Here is a 20,977-nt window from a genome sequence, read left to right on the forward strand (position 1 = left end):
ATTTTGTATCCTTCGTGCTTTGTTCTCATCCTGTACTACATTACAAGCCTAGCATGACAAGTGTAGTGTGATTTCTCTCCGGTGATGCTACCCTCTATCAGCTGCCTCTTGATGCACACCTTGAGAATCCAACTCCCATTAAGTTTACCTTGATAATTCCCATCCTTCATCTTTGACAAGAAAATATACCCTAATCCAAATTGTGAAGGGAAGGTTTGGCTAAAGCCATGTTGAGTGTTTATGGAAATTTATAATTTCATGTAATGACATGGAAAATTGTAAGGACTTGGCCTGAACTAAAACTGTACTTTCAATAGTCTTGTAATATCTATTGAGATAGGGGGAGCAGAAAGAATTTGAACTTATTGATATGATACACAGTATCTAAATAATACAACTAAAACCCTGTTTCTTTCTCAAGCCAATTTCATCCATAAATCCAACAAGCCTCCTGGATTGCTCCAATTTACCTGTTCTAATGTATATCTTTGCCAACATTACATAACTGGCTGCATCACCAGGCTCCAAATGCCTGAGCTCTCTTGCTGCTATTTCACCCACCTCTTCATTTCCATGGATCACACATGCACTAAGAAGAGCTGCCCACGCTATGGAGTTTGGAGCAAAAGGCATCTCAAGCAAGAGATTATGTGCCTCAACTATTCTACCAGCCCTTCCAAGCATATCAATCACACAGATGTAATGATCTGAACTTGGGTCTATACCAAATCTTTTACTCATAGAGCTAAAGTATTCTAACCCTTCCTCAACTAAACCTCCATGACTACAACTAGTTAGCAAACCGATGAATGTATTGTAGTTATATACACCCAACTTCAATGCTTTTTCTGCAACTTCCAATGCTTTTCTACAATACCCATTCTGCCCAAGACCCAATACCAGTGAGTTCCATGAAACTGTGTCTTTCCAGTAAATCTCATCAAACACTTGTTCTGATTCTTCCACCAAACTGCACCTTGCGTACATGTTGATCAGTGAATTTCCTATATAGACATTACTAAAATACACCCCACACTTGGCAGTGCGAGTATGAATCTGTCTTCCCCATTCAAGCATGCAACGGGTGGCACAAACAGTTAGAACAATTGTGTAAGTAGAGGGATTGGGCGTTGTTTCTGGCTTCTGCAATCTCAATAATTGGAGAAACAATTCCACAGCTTCAGTATGACGACCACTTTCAGCAAACCCCGACATCATAATATTCCACGAAAGAATATCCCTATTCTTCGTGGAGTTGAAAATTTCAAGAGCTTTATCAATCAAGAGGTGGTGTGCATAAGCTGCCATCATAACATTCCACGAACTCAACTCTTTCCACTTGAGCCCATTGAAAATCTTCTCTGCATCGGCTAAACCTCCTAATTTGGAGTATAGATCTATCAATGAATTGTTGACAAAAACCGTTTTCTCATGTTCCATGTCTAAAAACTTTAATGTCATAGCATGGATCTGAATTGCCATTACAAGCGATTGCACGTCCACACACGATTTTAGAAGAATACTAAAAGTATGGGAGTTTGGCAGTATCTTAAACGAGAAAAAATCACCATAAAGGATGGAAAAAAGCTTCAAGGAATGCCAAGGCTGGAAATTATGGGAGTAACAGGATATCATGGCTGTCCATGAGAAGACATTTTGTTCAGTAATGGGGATAGAGTCAAAGATCTTGCGTGCTTCAGAGACAAAACCTGACCTCGACAAACCCGCCAAAATTGATGTATAAGATACTGAGTTTCTCTGGGGCATCTCACGAAACAATCTTCGCGCGGCATCCAAACAATCGGATTCAAGGAGGACCGTCAACATTGCGTTCCAGGAGACTTGATTCCTTTGTGGCATTTCTTCGAACAGTTTCATTGCTTTCGATACTTCTCCTTCTCTGCCGTACTCGGTTATCATTTTCGTCCAAGAGATAACGGTCTTGTCCAATGGTTTTAGTCGCGAGTTCCGTAAAACGGTTATGGTTCGCGCCAAACTTTCTCTTGAACTACCAGGCAAGAGGAAGATGGCGCGCCTTGCGGCTTGTAAATGCAAACACATTTTGTTCTTCGGTACTCCCACCTAAGTTCGAAGAAAGGCATACGAGAACGAGAAGAAATCAGCTACTACACTTGGAGTAGCGCAGGGCTAAAACCCTGAAATCATGGCGTTTGATGAATTGCTTTGACCCCACTTTATGGTATTTCATCCGATTCAAGGTGAGGCCACTTCTATATCGAGAGTTATGATTCACGGTTTTAGCCCAGACCTACACCACCGGGAGTAGCTGATTTTTAAGCATACGAGAATTAATGTTAAATTTGGCATTTCTTAATTTAAGGATTTTATCTGCTGTTAAAATCTCAGTGATGATGATGAGCATTTTTTATACAGCCTAAAAGTCATTGAGGTCATCCGTCTTCCAGGAACGTGCTCTCACCTAAGTTGGATGGGTCCGGCAAGTGCCTACTGTCTACAATATCATTTTCGGGTTTAACTTGGGTTATTAGGGGTGTCAATTGATAGGTTTTGGGTTGGATCCGTCCAAATTGATTTCGATCTGGATGGATTGGATGGACCATTAAGGCACATTGAATTGGACCAATCAAGTTGAAAGTATTTGTTGGATTGGACCTGGACCTGGTCCATCCATAATGGATTTATATTTGATTGGATTGGATTGAACCAATATCCGATCTATTGATAGAAGATAATATAAGACCAAGTTTAGGTTGGAAATTGGAACCAATCTAAATTAAAACCAATTTGAGCAGATTGAACGGTCTAGACATTGAATTGGACTGGCCCAAAACAGTCTAAAATATTCATTGAATTGGATTGAACTTGATCCATTTGTAATGAACTCATATTGGATTGGATCGGATTGGACCAAATCCGACCTGATTGACACCACTAACCCCAATTAGTATTTTACACTATTTGTTGGGCTCAGGTCCATTCAAATTTTGACAAAAGGAAAACCCGAGCCCAACCAAGTTGCACTTCCTGTCATTTTAGTGCACACTTAACAATCTCTCAAAATCCTTCAGTTTAATTTGAAAAAAGTACAAATACATATAAAATAATACAAAATACAAGATTTTGCATTCTATATATTTATATTTATACTCCTTTCAAACTGAGCTTTTATTATTAAACACTATAAGGGCATTAAAGGTTGGGGACAGAGCAGGGTGCATATGATAGAGCCTGCAATTATAAAGGTTTGATCCTGCCCCTCGATATCGAAAAGATGCTGTGGTCATCTCAACTAATACGTAATTGGCCTCTCAAAGGATTGCTAAACCTCCTCTCCTAGGGTGTTTGGGTCATTTTCACAGGAGATGGTTTGGTAGTAGAGATGACTGCACACCTTTCATTTTTCTTTTATTTTTTGGCCAATAACCCAATATCTAAAATGGTCATTTCGCATCCCTATGCCTATAGAGGCATGGGATTAAATCCACTTGACTATAGGCTCTCCACCGTGAGAAAGAATTGGGTGAACTTGATAGTCGTTTCATGAATTTACATTGGTGCCCCATAGGGCGCGCCCCACAATACATCCAAACTGTGTTTTGTGAACATCTCAACGTACACTCAGATGTGCATGTAAAACGCTTGTGGGCTGTGAGATTAATCATTTTGTTCTACGCCAGTCATAAAATGCATATGGCACACAACCTATAAAACAGCTATCAAATACAGTTAATATGATCGAACCCGTGTGACTGCAGGTTCTTCGTGGTAAGATCAGTAGACTTCACGGACAACCCTACTCTAATCACCACCCTTTAATCCCCTGTAATATGTAAAACAAAATATTATTTATTTATTTTTTCCTTTTTGGCCGAATCTCATGCCTTGTATTGTCAATGGGCCAATTTTGGGTTAGATCCCATCCAAATCAAGATCAATTTGGACAGATCAATAAGGCATTGAATTGGACCGGTATAGACCTTATGACCCAAAGTATTTATTTGATTGGATTGGATGGACCAATAAGAAATTGAATTGCACCAGTATAGACTTTGTGGTTCGAAGTATTTATTTGATTGGATTGGACATTATCCATTTGTAATGAATTTATATTGGATTGGGTCCTGAATCAACATCTGGTTTATTGATAAAAGATAAAAATACATGTGCCAATGAACCAGGTTTAGATTGGAACCAATTTCAATAAATTTGACACATTGAATTAGATTGGTCCAAAATGATATAGAGTATTCATCGAATTGGATTTAACCTGGTCCATCAATAATGGATTCATAGTGGACCGCATCAGAATGGATCATATCCTGTCCAACTGACGCCCCTACTCATACCCAAGCCCAGCTCATGTATTCCTGTTGGCATTGGCTTCTTTATGGGTCAATGTACAGAGAAAAAGGTAAAAAAGGCAAAGAATATGATTAATGGTAAGAAGCTTTTGTCGGTAACCGATTGGAATGTTGTGCTAATGTCCAGAAATGATAATAATCTTTTTGGGGAGCTTTGTCGAATAACCGTGTCTACATGAAAAGTGTATTAAAAAGAAAGAAAGAAACCTTCCAATCAATAATTTATCTGATATTAAAAAACGCTTCATAGGGCCAACAGGACATATTGCCATTGGCCACTACCACAACTTTTGTGCATTTGTAAGCGCAGTGGGCTAGGTGGTCATACACAAGCCAAAACCCTGATTAATATGTTCAAAACCAAAATGACAAGCTGACTTTTGTGTCCACCCTCCAATCAAATCCACAGAACCCATAAAATATTATTTACTTTGAATCATTCGCTAACTCATTCTCCACTTCTAGCATGAATGAGAAAATATAACAATGGGGTGGACTGGTCCATCCTTGTCGAACCAACTGGCCCAAATTTAACCCAACGATGTTAGATGTCTAAATCCATCATTGAGGGCCTGTTTTGTTTATGGGAATAGGGGTCTGAAGTAAGAAATAGAATGAGTCCAACTATTTGGTTGGGTGGCTTCAAAATTCTATTTCCATTTCCATTAGAATGCCATTCACCCATTTGAGGGAATGGCTATTTTCCTCTCCTTCCCTTGGGAATGAAATCCTATTTTCGTTTATTCCAATTCCGATTATAATTCCTGTCTCAATGAAATAGATTATGGGAATAGACCATCCTGAATCTCACCGTGAATCAAACCAACCCTAAATCAGTCAAATTAACGTCAAAGTAAGCCTTAGAAAAGTGATACCCCACAGGCCACAGTGATAAAATTCATCACCAAGTCTGCCAAAACCACGGCTCCAAACAGCCCCATTGACACCCTCCCTTCTGAATTTTGATGTAGAGAGACTGAAAGTGCAAACTTGGAGACCTGGCGGATTATTTTAGAGGGCTGTCCAATGTCCACCACATTGATGGTGTAGGATGTGCCATGTCAGCCTTCACTTCTGCAAAGCCATTTTATTATGTTTGAAAGAGCCTGCCATGCATGTGGGTGTTTTGCCTGCCACACGAAAGCATGATGATGAAGTAGGCTCAGACTGTTCATCATCTGATCGATGAGAATATCGTTAAATGAAGGGAACCCATGCCCATGATTCACATAAGCCTCAAATTGCTCAGTCTAAACCTCACTTCCTTCATCATGAACACAGTCCCTGTATTTTGAATTCTTTTATAATGAGAGAATGATTTAAAATTCAAAAATCAAAATTCTTGGGCCACTTGGAAAAGCACAAAGCTATGACATGTCGGGGGCTGTGCGGGCTGAAACATTCATCGATCACTTGGCCGGTGTAGAGGGCCCCTTAGATCGATGCACACAAACACACACTGTCCTGAGTCTCCTGACCTGTTCATCGAAAAAAGATGGGTAAGGCTGCTTGATTTTCCATCCATACGCTAGAGCCTCAGGACCCGCATGCGCGCGCATCATAATCTGAAACTGCGGTAAGATATATATTCGATTTATCGAGTTGTGGTAGTTATCATTCAAGCACGATGATATCTTCGATTTGATGGTCGTTGAAACGAATGTGCAGATATGCGGTTCTTGTTGACGAAACGAAGGGATTCGTGGGTTATTCCCCCCACAGACCACAGTAGTACTGACTGTTGTGATGATGATGATCATAATGGGAGAGAGGGAGAGACGTGTAAAGTCCTGTCATGACTGCTTAAGAGGGGGGATGGTCATGGTAACATATCTGATCGAGAGAGAGATGGTGGGTGGTATAATGATTCCAAAGAAGTGAAGATGATTGATAACCTGCAAGCACTCAAAATCCAGGGTACGAATGTTTTCCGTATTATGGTTATTTAAAGGGATAAGTAGACTGCACTCATCGTCAAGATGAATGGCCTTCTACTGTTCGAAAAAATGACAAAATGACAGGGATATTCCTAGCCGGCTAGCCCTCCTAGCCCTAGGGGTCCAACTTGGGCCAGGTTAGCCCGAACCCATTTGCACCATTCTGTTTACGGGCAAACATTAATAAAAGTAGTATATTTAAAAAATTTTCAAAAATAGGTTACCTTTTTAAAAATAATATCAATAAAGGGCAAAAACAATGTTCATCTTCTTCTTGCCATTTGTTCACCTGACAAGAGCCGTTGCCTGCCGCCGTCTATTGCCACATGCCGCCTCTGCCCACCTCCAGCGGCGGCAGTGCTGGTGGTTTCTTTGTCCAACGCCGCCACCTCCGCTCACCTCCGCCTTTGCCTCCGATAACATTGTCGGAGGTGGCCGGAGGCAAAGGTGGCGGTGGTGGGGCCGATGGCTGCATTGGACAGAGAAACCATCAGTGTCGCTGCCGCCGTGACCTTTGTCTCCACCCATCTCCGGTAATGTTGCTAGAGGCGGAGGTGGTGACGGGCGATAGCAGACGACGGTGGCGAGCAGCGACGGGCGGCAACTCTAGTGAACAAATGGCAAGAAGAATAAAATGAATAGTGTTTTTGTCCTTTATTGATATTATTTTTAAAAGATTAATCTATTTTTGAAAATTTTTAAATATATTACTTTTGTTGATATTAAAGCCCAAAAGTTGCACTTATGTGCTAGAAACCCAATAAAATATAAACAACAAAGAACAATGCATGGCCAAGAACAATGCTAGGCTTTTGTTAAGAGTGCTCCTGTAATGAGGTTAACATTACCACATCACATGACTCTTAAAATATCACAAAAACTCCAAATTATACCCTTATAAACAAGTTCATCCAAATAGGTGTGCCAATTGGATTGTATTGGATCCAATCCAATTCAGTCATCTGAGTCCATTACAAATGGATCAAGTTCGATCCAATCCAACCCAATGAATATTTTGGACCATTTTGGATCAGTCCAATTCAATGTTTGGATCATTCAATCTGTTCAAATTTGTTTTAATTTAGATTAATTTTAACTTGAACTTGGTCCATCGACACCTATATTCTTACTTTCTATCAATAAACCAGATATTGGTTCAATCAAACCAATCCATTATAAATTTATTATGGATGGACCAGGTCCAATCCAATTCAATAAATACTTTGGACCATTAAATCTGAACTGATCTAATTCAATATGTCTTGCTGGTCCGTCTAAATTGATCTTGATTTGGATGAGGTCCAATCCAAAACCAGTCCATTAACACCCATACATTCAATAGATGTCTTCTTCTTTGAATTGGCATTTAGGTTCTTCATCCACATTCTAGGAACCAATCATGGCGTGGCGTCCCACTAATTCTTCTTGTCCAACAATGAAAAGCCAAATTAACTTGGTTTGTGTATTTCTTTGGTTAAAGTAGTGCATTAATTTCTGGGTTATCTCATTGCCTCATTGCTCTACACAACTAGGCATCAAAGATCAAACCATTACTGTCATTTTATGTTTATGTTTTAGTGTATTTTCTTCATGAGATAACGTTCCAAGAGGGAAAAGAACAAGGGAGTTCAATGACATATTTAGGTTAGTGAATTGAATTTTTCTGAAAACACAGGGGATGTGGGTCATCTCACATTGCACAATGTGAGAACCCGGCCACATGCAGCATTGTTTTCACACTGAATTGTCCCAAAACTAGCTCTCTGTGTAGGATTCACATATGAATAATATATGAAGAGAATTCCATATTCGAAAAGAGTGAGATGCAAGGGTAGAGGTGTAAATCGGGCTGTGTCGCTCGTGGCCTGACATGACGGTCTATGGGCCATGCCAAATCTGGCACAATCATGCAGGTTGTGCTGGGCCTGGGGTTTTAGGTCCATGGGCTAGCATGGTCCAGCCCGTAGCCCGACCCATATTATATATATTATATTTAAATAATATTATACAAAGTATAATTATATAATAATATATAGTATATAATATATTAATAAAATAAATGTATATTTTTTTAATTTTATTATACTAATTTATTTAATTATTATATATATATAAGCAATTGTATACACAAAATTCATATAAAATTAAAATTTTAAGTTTTTTGTCAATTTTTTTAAATAGATAGCTTTGGCCCGATGCACGACCCGACCTGGCCCAAGGCTTGACCCATGGGCCAGCCTGGCCCGCAGCATGGCACGGGCTTGGGTCGTGGGCCGTGCTAGGCTGACCTCCAAATTTTTCATCAGGGAGGGCGGCACTGCTCGTAAAGACCCATAGACCAGCACAGCACGGTCCGCACTTTGCATAGACTACCCACTAGCCGTGCTATGTTGACTCGGCATGGCCCACTTTACACCTCTATGCAAGGGACATAATAGGCTTTTGGGTTATATGTAGTGTCCCTCACTTGTGTGCAAATCGTGCCTTTAGTTTTGACGACTCCCCCAATTGCACAACACTCTGCTATCACTTCCTCACGACTCCCCCAAATGCACAACACTCTGCTACCACTTTAAACAATACTCACTGTTATTGCTATCCTAATATCAACATACATCTCTACGACATCTAAGGGTGTTGATGAAGGAAGATTTGGCCCGACCTCACAGTTACGCAGCATGTGGCAAAGGCAACAGCTCGACACAAAAGCATGCCTAAGGCGTGAGCACCAAGGGGAGATACCAGCGGTCCGAACTCCCTATTAGGGGCCCGAACTCACCCTTGGCCCCAAACCAGACAGTAATCCGAACTGGCCTGCCTTGTAACAGTTCGGAACACACTTCGCCGAACTGGCCTGCCTTATAACAGTTTGGGATACACCTCGCCGAACTGGCCTGCTTTATAACAGTTCGGAATACACCTCGTCGAACTGGTATGCCCTATAGCAATACAAGACATACCTCCGAACTCAAGACTTCGCTTCGCTCACCGCTCCACCATATCACCCTCAGGACACCAAAACCAAACAAACTGTACTATGCCTGACACCGAGGAAGTCAGTACCCGAGGGCGACACACCTAACTGACTTGGGATCTGACGCTTGATGGCCGCACTCCAAACATTCACCTGCCACTGCCTCCTGACACCGCCATCTCCAGTTACAGAGACGGTTCCGACAAAAGGCAGTGACGGTTCTGTCCCAATAGAAAGGATGACACTCGAACTGATAGATGCAAGGGTAATCATACCCGACCTGACAAGGGCTTCGGAGCGAGCTCGCGAAGTGGTTATAAAAGGCCCCCTACCCCCAACAACAAGGTATGTGAACTTTGCGCCATCTGGTCTATACTTTGCCTTTGTGAGATTACTAACTTGAGCTTCGGAGTTATCTCACCGGGTTCCCCCCAGAGTTCCCTCATCTTTCCCGTTTCAGGCTCCCCGTCGCTCCAGCTCAGAGGCAAAATCGTTGACAGCTAAGACCGGCCGGATTGCGCTCCATCAATTGGTGTCGTCTGTGGGAACACTTCTAAAAGCCTCCCTCTAAATCTCTCTTACCTACCCTTCTTTCAAAAACTCCAACACCCATGGCCTCCTCCAACAGTGCCGGACGTGGAACAGAAACGACCACCACTGGAGAACAACTCTATGTTCCCACGGTGTGCAGTGGGCAGTTCACCATCCCTCTTTCAGTGGATGGGATTCCCAGTTTGAATGCGCCACAAGCAGTGGCGCCCCTGAACCCTCCTTCGTTGAACATCCCTCTTCCACTCTCCATTGAAACGAACTTCGTTGTACCCACTACTGTCCCACTGGCAACCCGCCAGAACCAGCTGGACGATCTAATGCAATGCACGCGGGTAATGCAAGCCCAAATGCAACAATTCCAACAGCACCAACTCCAGCAACAACAGGTACTGCACCACCTCTCCCAACACCATTATCAGCAGCAGTTCCCTCAGCTACCCTTAAGCTAGTCACTGCTCCCCCCCCCCCCCCCCCGGCACCCTGTTTCGAAGCCTGTCAAGGCCTCTCCTCAAGGTGGACGACCTCACCAAGGAGAAGCTTCACAACCTCACCAGAACCCCCTAATAGTCAGGCCTCATCCCCAGGCCGAAAGCATAGAAAGATCACCCCCGCCTCGCAGCTTGCGGGTGGGTCAGGAACCTTGCCCACAAAGTCACATCGGCGCTCCAGGCCCGAGTTCCCACTCACGGAGAACCGATTCAGCGCCCTAGCAGCAAGCCAGCAGTCCAGGCCCATCAAGCTCGACAATACGGAGGCCAACAGCGCCAGCACCAGGCCCGCTCAAAGAAGGCGCCGGTGAAGTTTCCGAACTGCTATCCATGTCCTACTCGAGCTCAGAGGCAAGGAAGAGACGAGCTCGGACGAGGTAAAAACCGTCCCAATTCTCTCAGTTCCTTCCCCCCTTTCAACAGAACTTCTGACAGTCCCCTTGCCTAGAGACTTCAAACTTCCATCTCTGGACAAGAAGATGTGTCCTTTGACCCCAACGACTACGTCGACGCATACCAGTCGCAAATGCACCTAGCTAGGGCCAGCGAGTCATGCATGTGCTTGGCATTCACCACCACCTTCAGAGGGGTGGTCCGCACCTAGTACCGGAACCTAGCTTCCAAGTCAATAAGAAGCTGGGCCCATCTCGTGCAGATCTTCACCGCATACTTTGTTACTAGCAAGAGGTGCCCCGGAACCGAGGAAAGTATCTTCGAGGTAATCCAAAGAGAGGGAGAACCCATCTGGAGCTACATCAAGTGGTTCAATGAAGCATGCTTGCAGATCCCTCGGTTGGACCCTGTGGTACAGCTCACCGTGGCCAAAAGAGGAGTGACGCACAAAGAATTCAAATGGCACATGGTGGCCAGCCAACCAGCAACCGTGGCCGACTTCCTCAAACTCACTGACAAGTTTATGAGAACAGAGGAAGAGATCAGCCAGAGAGCCGAAGGCGGGGTTGAAAAAAGAAAAAGAGAAGGCGAGCCCTCCAACCCCGGTGACAGAAGAAGCCAGAACCGAGAAGCGAAGCCAAGCCAGCCATCCCGAGCTCCCTTAGCAGTTCGGACGGATTACACGCCGTTGAACACAAGGCGGACCGAGATCTTAATGACGATCAAGGACGCCCCCTACGTAAAGTGGCCACCTCGCCTAAAGAGCAACCCAAACGAAAGGAACAAAAATCTATATTGTAGTTTTCATAAAGATCACGGTCATAGTACCGAGCAATGTAATAATCTCCGCGACAAGATAGAGGGACTCATCCGTCGCGGGTACTTGAGAAATTTTGTACACTATGACAAATAGCAATAAAGCAGGTCGGCAAGGGGAACACGGGAAGGATGTCCCCGAGTTGAGCAGCAGGTTGGCTGAAGCCTTGCAGCGACCTCCCCCAGAAGAGAGGCCAGTCCGGGGAACCATCCGCGTGATAGTGGGCAGTTCGGTGGTGGCAGGATGCACTTCGACAGCAGCATGGACGTCAGTTCGTGAAGTAGCCCGAGAGGAGCAGAACCCTCCCAAGAGGCCGAAGACAGAAGAACCATTATTTTTTACAGAAGGCGATGCGCGAGGTGTTCACTACCCCCACGACGACGCACTCGTCATAAAGCTAAGGATCAGCGACTTCGAAGTTCGGTGCGTATTGGTGGACTCAGGCAGTTCGGCGGACATCCTATTCAAATCGGCATTCGACCAATTACAGTTGCAGGAAAGCGAGTTGAAACCCACGCACACTCCTCTAGTGGGTTTCAGCGGAGAGGAAGTCATGCCCCTGGGGAAAATAACAGTACCTGTGGAAGTCAGCACATGGCCGTGTGCGGTAAGACTCAACCACGATTTCTTGGTGGTCGCGACCTCCTCTCCATACAACGCCATAATAGGGCAACCAATTACGCATATTCTGCGTGCAGTGATCTCCACCTATTATCTAGCAATGAAGTTCCCCACGAACTTCGGTGTGGGGGTAGCGCGGGGCGACCAACTTGAGTCCCGCAAGTGCTATGTTGCCGCCCTAAAGGGAAAAACCAAGGCAGCCAATGACCTCGAATTGAAGCGGCCTGCGGAGTAGGGCGAGGAATGAGCTTCACCCACTAAGGAAACAATCGCAGTCCCGACCTCGGCTATAGATCCGACGCGAACACTACAGATCGGTGCTTCCGTCAAGGAGCCTTTGTGAATTGAACTGGTGAGTTTCTTACTCCAAAATTTAGATATTTTTGCATGGTCTGCGGCGGATATGCCTGGTATTGACCCTGTCCTTATAACTCACAAGTTTAACACTGACCCTGTAGTCAGACCCATTAGACAGAAGAAACGCAACTTAGCCCTGGAGCGTTGGAGGGCGATCGACGAAGAAGTCGAAAAGCTCCTTACAGCGGACTTCATAAGGGAAGTTCATTGGGTAGCCAACCTAGTGCTGGTGAAAAAAGCTAACGGCAAGTGGCGCATGTACGTCAACTACACCGACCTGAACCGAGCTTACCCAAAAGACTGCTTCCCCCTGCCCTGAATTGACCACCTAGTGGACGCGACCTCGGGACATGAGCTGCTAAACTTCCTGGACGCATACTCAGGCTACAACCAAATCAAGATGGACCAGTCCGACGAAGAAAAACCAGCTTCATTATCAAGTTCGGCATGTACTGTTACAAGGTCATGAACTTCGGGCTAAAGAATGATGGGACGACCTTCCAAAGACTTGTAAATAAGCTTTTTCGGAACCTTAATCGGCACGAAAATAGAATGTTATGTAGACGACATGGTCGTTAAAACACAGTTCTCGCAGGAATTAATAAAAGACTTGGATTCTGTCTTCCAAATTCTGCGTCAGTATAAAATGAGACTAAACCCAAACAAATGTGTCTTCGGTGTCACCTCGGGTAAGTTTCTAGGGTACATTGTCAACCGGCGTGGTATTGAGGCCAACTTGGACAAAATAAAGGTCGTCCTTGATATGAGACCACCCTGGAAAGTAAAAGAAGTTCAAAGGCTAAACGGCCGCATAGCCGCTCTGAGCCGCTTCATGTCCAAGTCGGCAGACCGCTGCCTGCCTTTCTTTAAGGAAATCAAAGGCAAAGGGTTCGAATGGACCCGAGATTGCCAACTCGCGTTCGACGAGTTAAAAACCTACATCGCCACTGTGCCAACCTTAGCCAGACCCGAGGAGGGCGAGGTCTTAGAACTGTACCTCTCGGCGAGCGACGAGGTGGTCAGTTCGGTACTAGTAAAGGAAGTAGATCGGGTCCAGCGGCTCGTCTATTACGTTAGTAAAATTCTGCAGGGAGCAGAGACGAGATACCCGCAGATAGAAAAAATAGCGTACGCACTAGTGATTTAAGCTCGAAAACTCTACTCGTACTTCCAAGCTCACACAGTCGTCGTCTTAACCGACAAACCCCTAAGACAAATCTTGCTAAAGCCCGAGGTCTCCGGTCGGCTGACGAAGTGGGCCATTGAACTCAACGAGTACGATCTCCAATACAAACCACAGACCGCAATTAAGGCTCAAGCCTTAGTAGATTTTATCATAGAGTGCACTTTTAGCCTCAAAGCCCCTCAACAGGTTGAGCCCGAGGTCCCTAGTTCGGGCGAACCTGGAGCTCCCAAGCCAATAGAGTCTGAACCCCATGAAGTAGTAGCCAATGTGGCTTCTCTCATTGTCAGGCCAAGCGCGAACTAGGATGAGGAGCCCTGGATCCTTCACGTAGATGGTTCCTCGAACCAGCAAGGCAGCGGGGCTGGAATAGTCTTATGCGGCCCGAGTGGCACAAAATTGGAATACGCACTACGCTTTGAGTTCACGGCATCTAACAACGAGGCAGAATATGAAGCACTGATAGCCGAGATGAACCTAGCGCAAAAGGTAAGAGCAAAGCACTTAGTCATCTGCAGCGATTCCCAGCTCGTGGTCAACCAGGTTACGGGCGAGTACAAAGCATGTGAGCTCTCCATGATCGCATACTTGGCGAAAGTAAAAGAGCCCCTGCTCAACTTCCAGTCACACTTCATCAGGAAAATCCCGAGGTCAGAGAAACATTGAGGCCGATGCTTTATCCCGATTAGCCAACACAAGTCACAACAACATGAGAACTGTGTACATAGAGGACTTACCTCGGCCTAGTATTCTCTGTGGGGCAGAGGAGGTCGCTCTCGTCCTCGAAGCAGAGCCGAGCTGGATCGACCCACTTGCGAGCTTCTTGCTAGACGGAACCCTCCCTGCAGACCGCAATGCGGTCAAGATGGTGCAGCGCCAGGCATCCAAATACGTCATAATTGACGAGCGGTTGTACCGACGGTCCTACACGCTCCCCTACTTGCGTTGCCTGCAACCTGCCGAAGCCGAGTTCGTACTCTGTGACACTCATGAAGGTCTGTGCGGAGGACATCTAGGGGGCAGAGCACTCACCCAAAAAGCACTTCGACAATGATACTACTGGCCAACGATGAAGGCAGAAGTCGTCGAGCTTGTTAGAAAATGCGACAAGTGTCAGAAGCACGCCAATATCCACCATCAGCCTGCTTTCGAACTCAAATAACTTGCCAGTTTGTGGCCCTTCGCACAATGGGGCATCGACCTCCTGGGGCCATTCCCGCCAGCAACAGGTGGGAGAAAATTCATAGTGGTGGCAGTAGATTACTTGACGAAGTGGATAGAAGCCGAACCTCTGGCAACAGTCACGGCCCGCAACATATAAAACTTCTTTTGGAAGAACATAGTATGTCACTTCGGGTTACCTCGGGTACTGATCTCCGACAACGGCAAGCAGTTCGGGGATATCAAGTTCCAAGAGTGGTGCCAGAACATGGGGATTCGGCAGAACTTCACATCAGTCGCGCACCCACAGGCAAACGGTCAGACAGAAGTAATGAATAGAGCCATCCTGCGCGGACTGAAGGCACGTCTAGATCGAGCTAAGGGATTGTGGGCGGAAGATCTACCTAGTGTTTTATGGGCTCACCGAACTACAGAAAAAACCGCCACAGGAGAAACCCCCTTCAACCTCACCTACGGCACTGAAGCAGTAATCCCGACGAAAATCGAAGTACTAACATTGCGACTAGAAACATATGACGATCAGACAAACAGAGATGAGTTACATACCAACCTTGACCTACTGGACGAGGTAAGGGACCTCACACACATCCGGACAACGGCCTACCAACGGCCTACCAACGGCTGGTAGCTCGCTACTACAACGCCAGAGTAAAGCAGCGAAGCTTCCGAGTCGGCGACGTGGTCCTTTGTAAGATTATGGTGCCCGAACCCGGCGTGGGCAAACTTGGTCCAAATTGGGAAGGGCCCTATAAAGTAAAGAGAGCGCTCGGGGGGGCATACGAGCTCGAAACCTTAGAAGGCAAACAAGTACCCCGAGCATGGAACATTGTTAACTTAAGGCGATACCACCTAAAAACCGCCAAGCGAAGGTGGACAAAATCACTACAAGAGCCTTAGGGCCAGGATGCAGAGCCAACAAGAGGAACCTCGGCAAAAAATCAGTTCGCTACAAGAGCCTTAAGGCCGAAACAGGTCACGCGAGTACAATAACCCGGGCAAGGAACATTGGCATATTATCAGTTCGACAAAAATCAGTTCGGAAAAAAGAGCAACACTTTAACAAAAAAGATTGTCTATTCCATTGCAAGAAAAAGGAGTACATAAAAAAAATTACATGCCCGGAGCTACTTCTTCCCCATTAGAAGGCACTTCAATAACACCCGAAGGCCCTGCTTCGCCTTTAGAATTCGGCTCGCCATCGGCAGCATTGGCCATCTCCTGAGTTATACGCGAAGTGGATATGGCACTAACATCGAGGTCGGGGTACGTGTTCCGGATCATCCACCGGCTCAGCTTGCATCCCCTTCTGTAAGAATCCACCATCAGGTCGTCAAAACGCGGAGAGGCAATGTAGTCTTCCACTGCCTTCTTCTTAGCGTCTTCAATACCTTGGGAAAAGATTTGCGTTTTCTCCCTGATGTCTTCCTGAAGATATTCGACCTGATGCTGCAGTTCCAACCTCAAGTCCGCCATGTGCTTGACGACTACCCCCATGGCCTCGGCATCCCGCTGAGACATCGCCTGCCTGGCCATGGTGACGTGAGCAGCCTCTTTGGCAGCATAAGCGGCCGCCTCAGCAGCTCGGGTATTCCCCTCGGCGGCACGGAAAGCCTCTTCGGCAGCATGAGCAGCCGCCTCAGTAGCTCGCGCTTGTCGCGAGCTCCTCTCCACCTGGGCTGCTAAGGTGTGAATAGAAGAATTCACCTACCAAAAGAAAAAAAGTGAGTGACAACAGCAAGAAGGATAGAAAATGAAGAAGGCAGACGAAATCTGACTTACCACCATAGCATGTGTTACGGCACGACAGGCGACCTGATTCAAAGGAAGACCAGTCCACACCGCGATCTCCTCGGGGAAAGTAGCCTCCCTACTCTTCTGAAGAGCGTAGTTTGGTGTCAACATGCTCCTGAACTCCCCTTGAGCTCCCGAACCCGAGGGCCCAACCCGCGTATGAGCGGACCCGGAGTGAGCAGGAGCACTGGAGTAGGCGGGAGCACCCGTGTGATGGTCTCAGCGTAAGGCGCCCCGACCGCTTCATGCATCAGTGGAGTCACCTCGGACTCCCTGGGCAGATCCTCCGGCGTGTGGCCTAGAACTTGAGGCTCCTCCTCCGGGGGCAGCTCGGTACTAGTTCGCTTGGTGACCCACTTCCTCCTCTTCATGCCTTGGAACAAGCGCCCCCCACAAGTCCTCTTTGCGTCCATCACACCTGCAGAAAAGAGTTCGACATCAGAAAAAATGAAGGAACAAAGCAAACCAGAAACCTCTGAGCTAGAAACCTACCCGAACTCAGGCCGGCCGCAATAAGCTTGGCCTCCGTTAAGTACTGATGACACTTTAAACCTTGCCGTGCCCATTACCGGAGGCCCTTCACCGTCTCTTTATCAAGAGTGACACCGGAATCAAGAGAGGCCTCACCCACCCAGTTTGAAAAGGCCACCCTTGAGCAGTTCGCACCCCGAAGTAGTCCCGCTTCCATACCGGGACCTTATTAGGAAGTTCGTGCAGAAGCTTAAAGCCAAGGCGAGGAGAGAGGTAATACGCCCGTCTTCCCTCAAGAAGAGAACCCGCTTATTTCTTGAGCATTAAGATAGAGGAGAATATCTCCAAGTCTAAAGGGAAGTTCTGTTCACAAAAAGGGAGACTGTCCCCACCAGGTTCCGAATAGAGTTCGGATGAAGCTGGCCAATGGTAATGCCAAAGTGGTTTATGACCTCGGCGAGAAGTGGGTGGAAAGGCAGCCGCAGCCCCGCAGCGAGTTGCTCTCGAAAAATCACGATCTCATCAGGACCGTGTTCCCAAGGAAAACTACCTGAAGGGATGAAATAGGTATAACCCCCAGGCAGGTTGTAAGAAACAAGTAGAGATTGGAGCCCCTCGGCCATCATGGTTGAAGGACCAAACCTGTCTAGCATCCGACCTCGACGAGAGGTAGATGCCAAACTTTCTGAAGTGGCTTTGCCTATGGATTCGAAATCATCCTCAAGTTCCACCTCAGGATCACTAAAGCAGTCGGGGGATACGGCTCGGTTCGTAGAACCTACATCAGTCCTACTTGAAGAATCGTTTGAGCTATCAAAGCTAGACATCGAGAAGAGGTGGATTAAGGAAGGTACTCACCGGAAGAAAGTTTTGAAGACTGCAGAGACTGGAACAACCCAAAAACCTTGAAGGCGAAGTAACAAGCCTAGACGCGAACTGAAAAGCCTGGACGCGAGCTGAAAATTTGGATGCAAGCTCAAGAAGCAAACTGCAGAAGTAACAAATCAACTAGGGTCCCCTACTATTTATAGCTACAGTAACCAAGAACCACAGTGCAGATCAAAGCGAAATCCGACGGCCCGCATTCGCGCCGACCGCACGTCCCCTGAGATCGAGACGTCATTGGCGCACGTCTTTCTAAAAAGAGCGAAACGTCAGTGCACATCTTTTTGAAACCGATGATGCACCGGTGCACGTCTTTCGGAAACTGACAACACGCCGCACACGTCTCTGCAACTAACAACTGCCAGCGCACGTCTCCTCAAAACGGTAGTGGCACGCTTTTTTCAAAATTAAAAGATCCGTTGTCATGTCCCAGTGGCGCGATTTTTTGAAATTTAAAATAAACGCACGCTGCCACGTCCGTCAAAAGCAGTAGGCACGTCTCCCGCCTTTTCGGACGCTCCAGAAAACCAGAGAACCCTAGCAAAGCACCTCGCGCAGTCAAGATTCGAAGAACGGGACAAATCCACCTACCACCTCGCAAAACTCCCCACGCCAGGGCAAGACCCTTGGCGCGAGGAGTGGGGGGCAATTGATGAAGGAAGATTTGGCCCGACCTCACAGTTACGCAACACGTGGCAAAGGCAACAGCTCGGCACAAAAGCACGCCTAAGGCGCGAGCACCAACAAGGCATATTGGATTGGACCAATCCGATCCAAAATATTTATTAGATTGGATTGGACCTAGTCCCTCTGTAATAAATTTATAATTGACTCACATTGAATGGTCCTAACAGGATCAATCCAAAATAGTCCAAAATATTCATTAGATTGGATTAGACCCGATCCATTTGTAATTGACTCAGATTGGACTAGACCAAATCCAATCCAATTGACACCCTACCGACATCCACTCTTATAAAGAAATTGGCCACAAATGGCATCGCCTTCTTATTATATTCTCCGACATTGTATTCTGATGAGGGGTAATTTGGCTCGACCGATCAACATTCTAACACATGGAAGTGATCTGTTGACTGGATGACAATTCAGCATTCCCTGCCACCTCAGCAAGCCAGGTTAGCTCGAGTATCTCAGGCACCTTGGCCAAGACCGAGGTCCGAGCAACTTGTGATGGCCCGACCTGTCGAGGTGACTCGTAACCAACTTCTAGAAACTAGCCAACTGTCTCCGATCTTTTCGAGATCACACCGCACATCCACAAGCATTTTCCTTATCCCGCCCGGATTGAACAGTTTCGATAAGACTTATCAGCTCACACGAAGCCCAACTAACCGTCACCAACCCTGTGATTATTTGCTCATTAGCCTTTTAGTCTACTATCTCACATATAATTACTGACTTAAACGCCGATCCTTGCAATTCGATGGCATCCAAACAACCACGGAAGGAAACATTAAGAAGTACGTACTATTTGGGCTCGTACCTCGTCAGCTGGTTAAACAGCGTTACTCCTCAAGGCAGAAGTATTCATCGATGGCTGGAACAACGGGCGTAGGAGGAGAGGAGGACCTCCCAATTTGGTGGTAAGCAATGCATCTGACGAAAGTTCCACGAGAGAAGAGACCTAACAACTACAACGCTACTACTACTGATTGCTTTTTTAAGTTTTCAGTGTGTGGGAGACGAATCCCGAGACTCTTTCCGCAAGTGGAAGATTCTTATATGATTTAGGCTCATAGGCTGTATTGACATTTTAACAACAAAAAAGACATAAGACCAAAGACCAAATGCCATATGTAATCTTAGTAAAGCTTTCTAGATGATTCAGCAAAATCGCATTAGGTGGCGTTTGGTCTTTGGTCTACCTTATTTAAAGTAATTGCTTACAAAAGCTATTTTATTTAATTTACAGATGAAAACCAACCTTACTTTTTTTTTGTACTCTCTACTGGTTAATTAGTTGATATTAATAGAAAAATTATTTATCTATGATGAACAAAATATCCCCTAAGAATTCAAAAAACTAAACTTTTTTATGCTATGCAAAGACAAAGGTGATATTGAGTTGGAAATTAAACTTTCCACGTAGGAAAGGATGGAATCGATAGATCAACAATTATAACTTTTTTGGCGGGCTGCAACACCAGCTACCACATATTACCTGAATTGTCTGTATCTCCTTAGTAGATAATCTATTTGTAGATGGACAATTTGAATTTAGGGTCTGTTTGGTTTGTAGGAATAGGGTCTAGAATTGAAATTGGAATGGTCTTTTCCAATTTTAAGTATTTCGTTGGGCAGAATTAGAATCTCATTCTCATTCTTAATGGAATGGGATCCCATTTGAGGGAATGGCCATTCCCTCCCCCTTCTATAGGAATGGGATCCCATTCCAACTGACTTCGATCCTCATTCCATCAAACAAACTGTAGGAATAAACCGTTCTAATTCCGATTCTGACTATAAACCAAATGGACTCTTATCAATTTTTTTATACCATGCAAGCATCCACCCGAAGCTTAGGGGTTGAATTCTTTCCCTTGGCCTCACGTCCAGACTTTCATTGTACTTTGGGTCATTCATTTTTCTTTTCACTAGCTACAAATAATATTGCAGAGAGAATTACTTCAACATTTACTCAATAATAATGCCTGTTTATTTTTAAATGGATGCTGTAGAGAATTATTGGTTCAAACCACATTTGCTACAAAAGTATCGTAACGCCACACTAAAACAATGAAATCAAAGCCTTTAATGTATTGTTATGACTCATTTTAAATTAGATAAATAACATTTTAATGGAACCACCATAATACATTAGGATGGCAATTTTCCCCATCCCCAGTGGGGACTCAACTTCCTCGATCCAATGGAATCGGGGATGGGGATTGCTTAGGCAGGGCGGAGATGGGGACGGGGATTAATAATCCCCGATCGGGGTTGGGGTCGAGGATGGGGATTG

At 45.5% G+C, this 20,977-nt stretch overlaps 1 protein-coding gene and 1 long non-coding RNA gene across 2 annotated transcripts; one reads left to right on the top strand and one right to left on the bottom strand.

Moving 5' to 3' along the window:
- Positions 1-286: 286 nt before the first annotated feature.
- Positions 287-2,296, bottom strand: LOC148851516 (pentatricopeptide repeat-containing protein At2g13600-like). The gene has a single exon (XM_088946446.1). The coding sequence runs from the start codon at positions 2,059-2,061 to the stop codon at positions 385-387; it is 1,677 nt and encodes a 558-aa protein (XP_088802572.1). The 5' UTR covers positions 2,062-2,296; the 3' UTR covers positions 287-384.
- Positions 2,297-5,570: 3,274 nt separating this feature from the next.
- LOC148851517 (uncharacterized) lies at positions 5,571-20,004 on the top strand. Its single transcript, XR_016099735.1, has 3 exons — positions 5,571-5,919; positions 6,012-6,260; positions 19,463-20,004. It is a non-coding gene; the product is annotated as an uncharacterized LOC148851517 (long non-coding RNA).
- Positions 20,005-20,977: the final 973 nt, after the last annotated feature.

This window comes from Nelumbo lutea, chromosome 5, assembly GCF_056320005.1.
Source record: "Nelumbo lutea isolate HS-2025 chromosome 5, American lotus-T2T, whole genome shotgun sequence".
Classification (NCBI taxonomy): Eukaryota; Viridiplantae; Streptophyta; class Magnoliopsida; order Proteales; family Nelumbonaceae; genus Nelumbo; species Nelumbo lutea.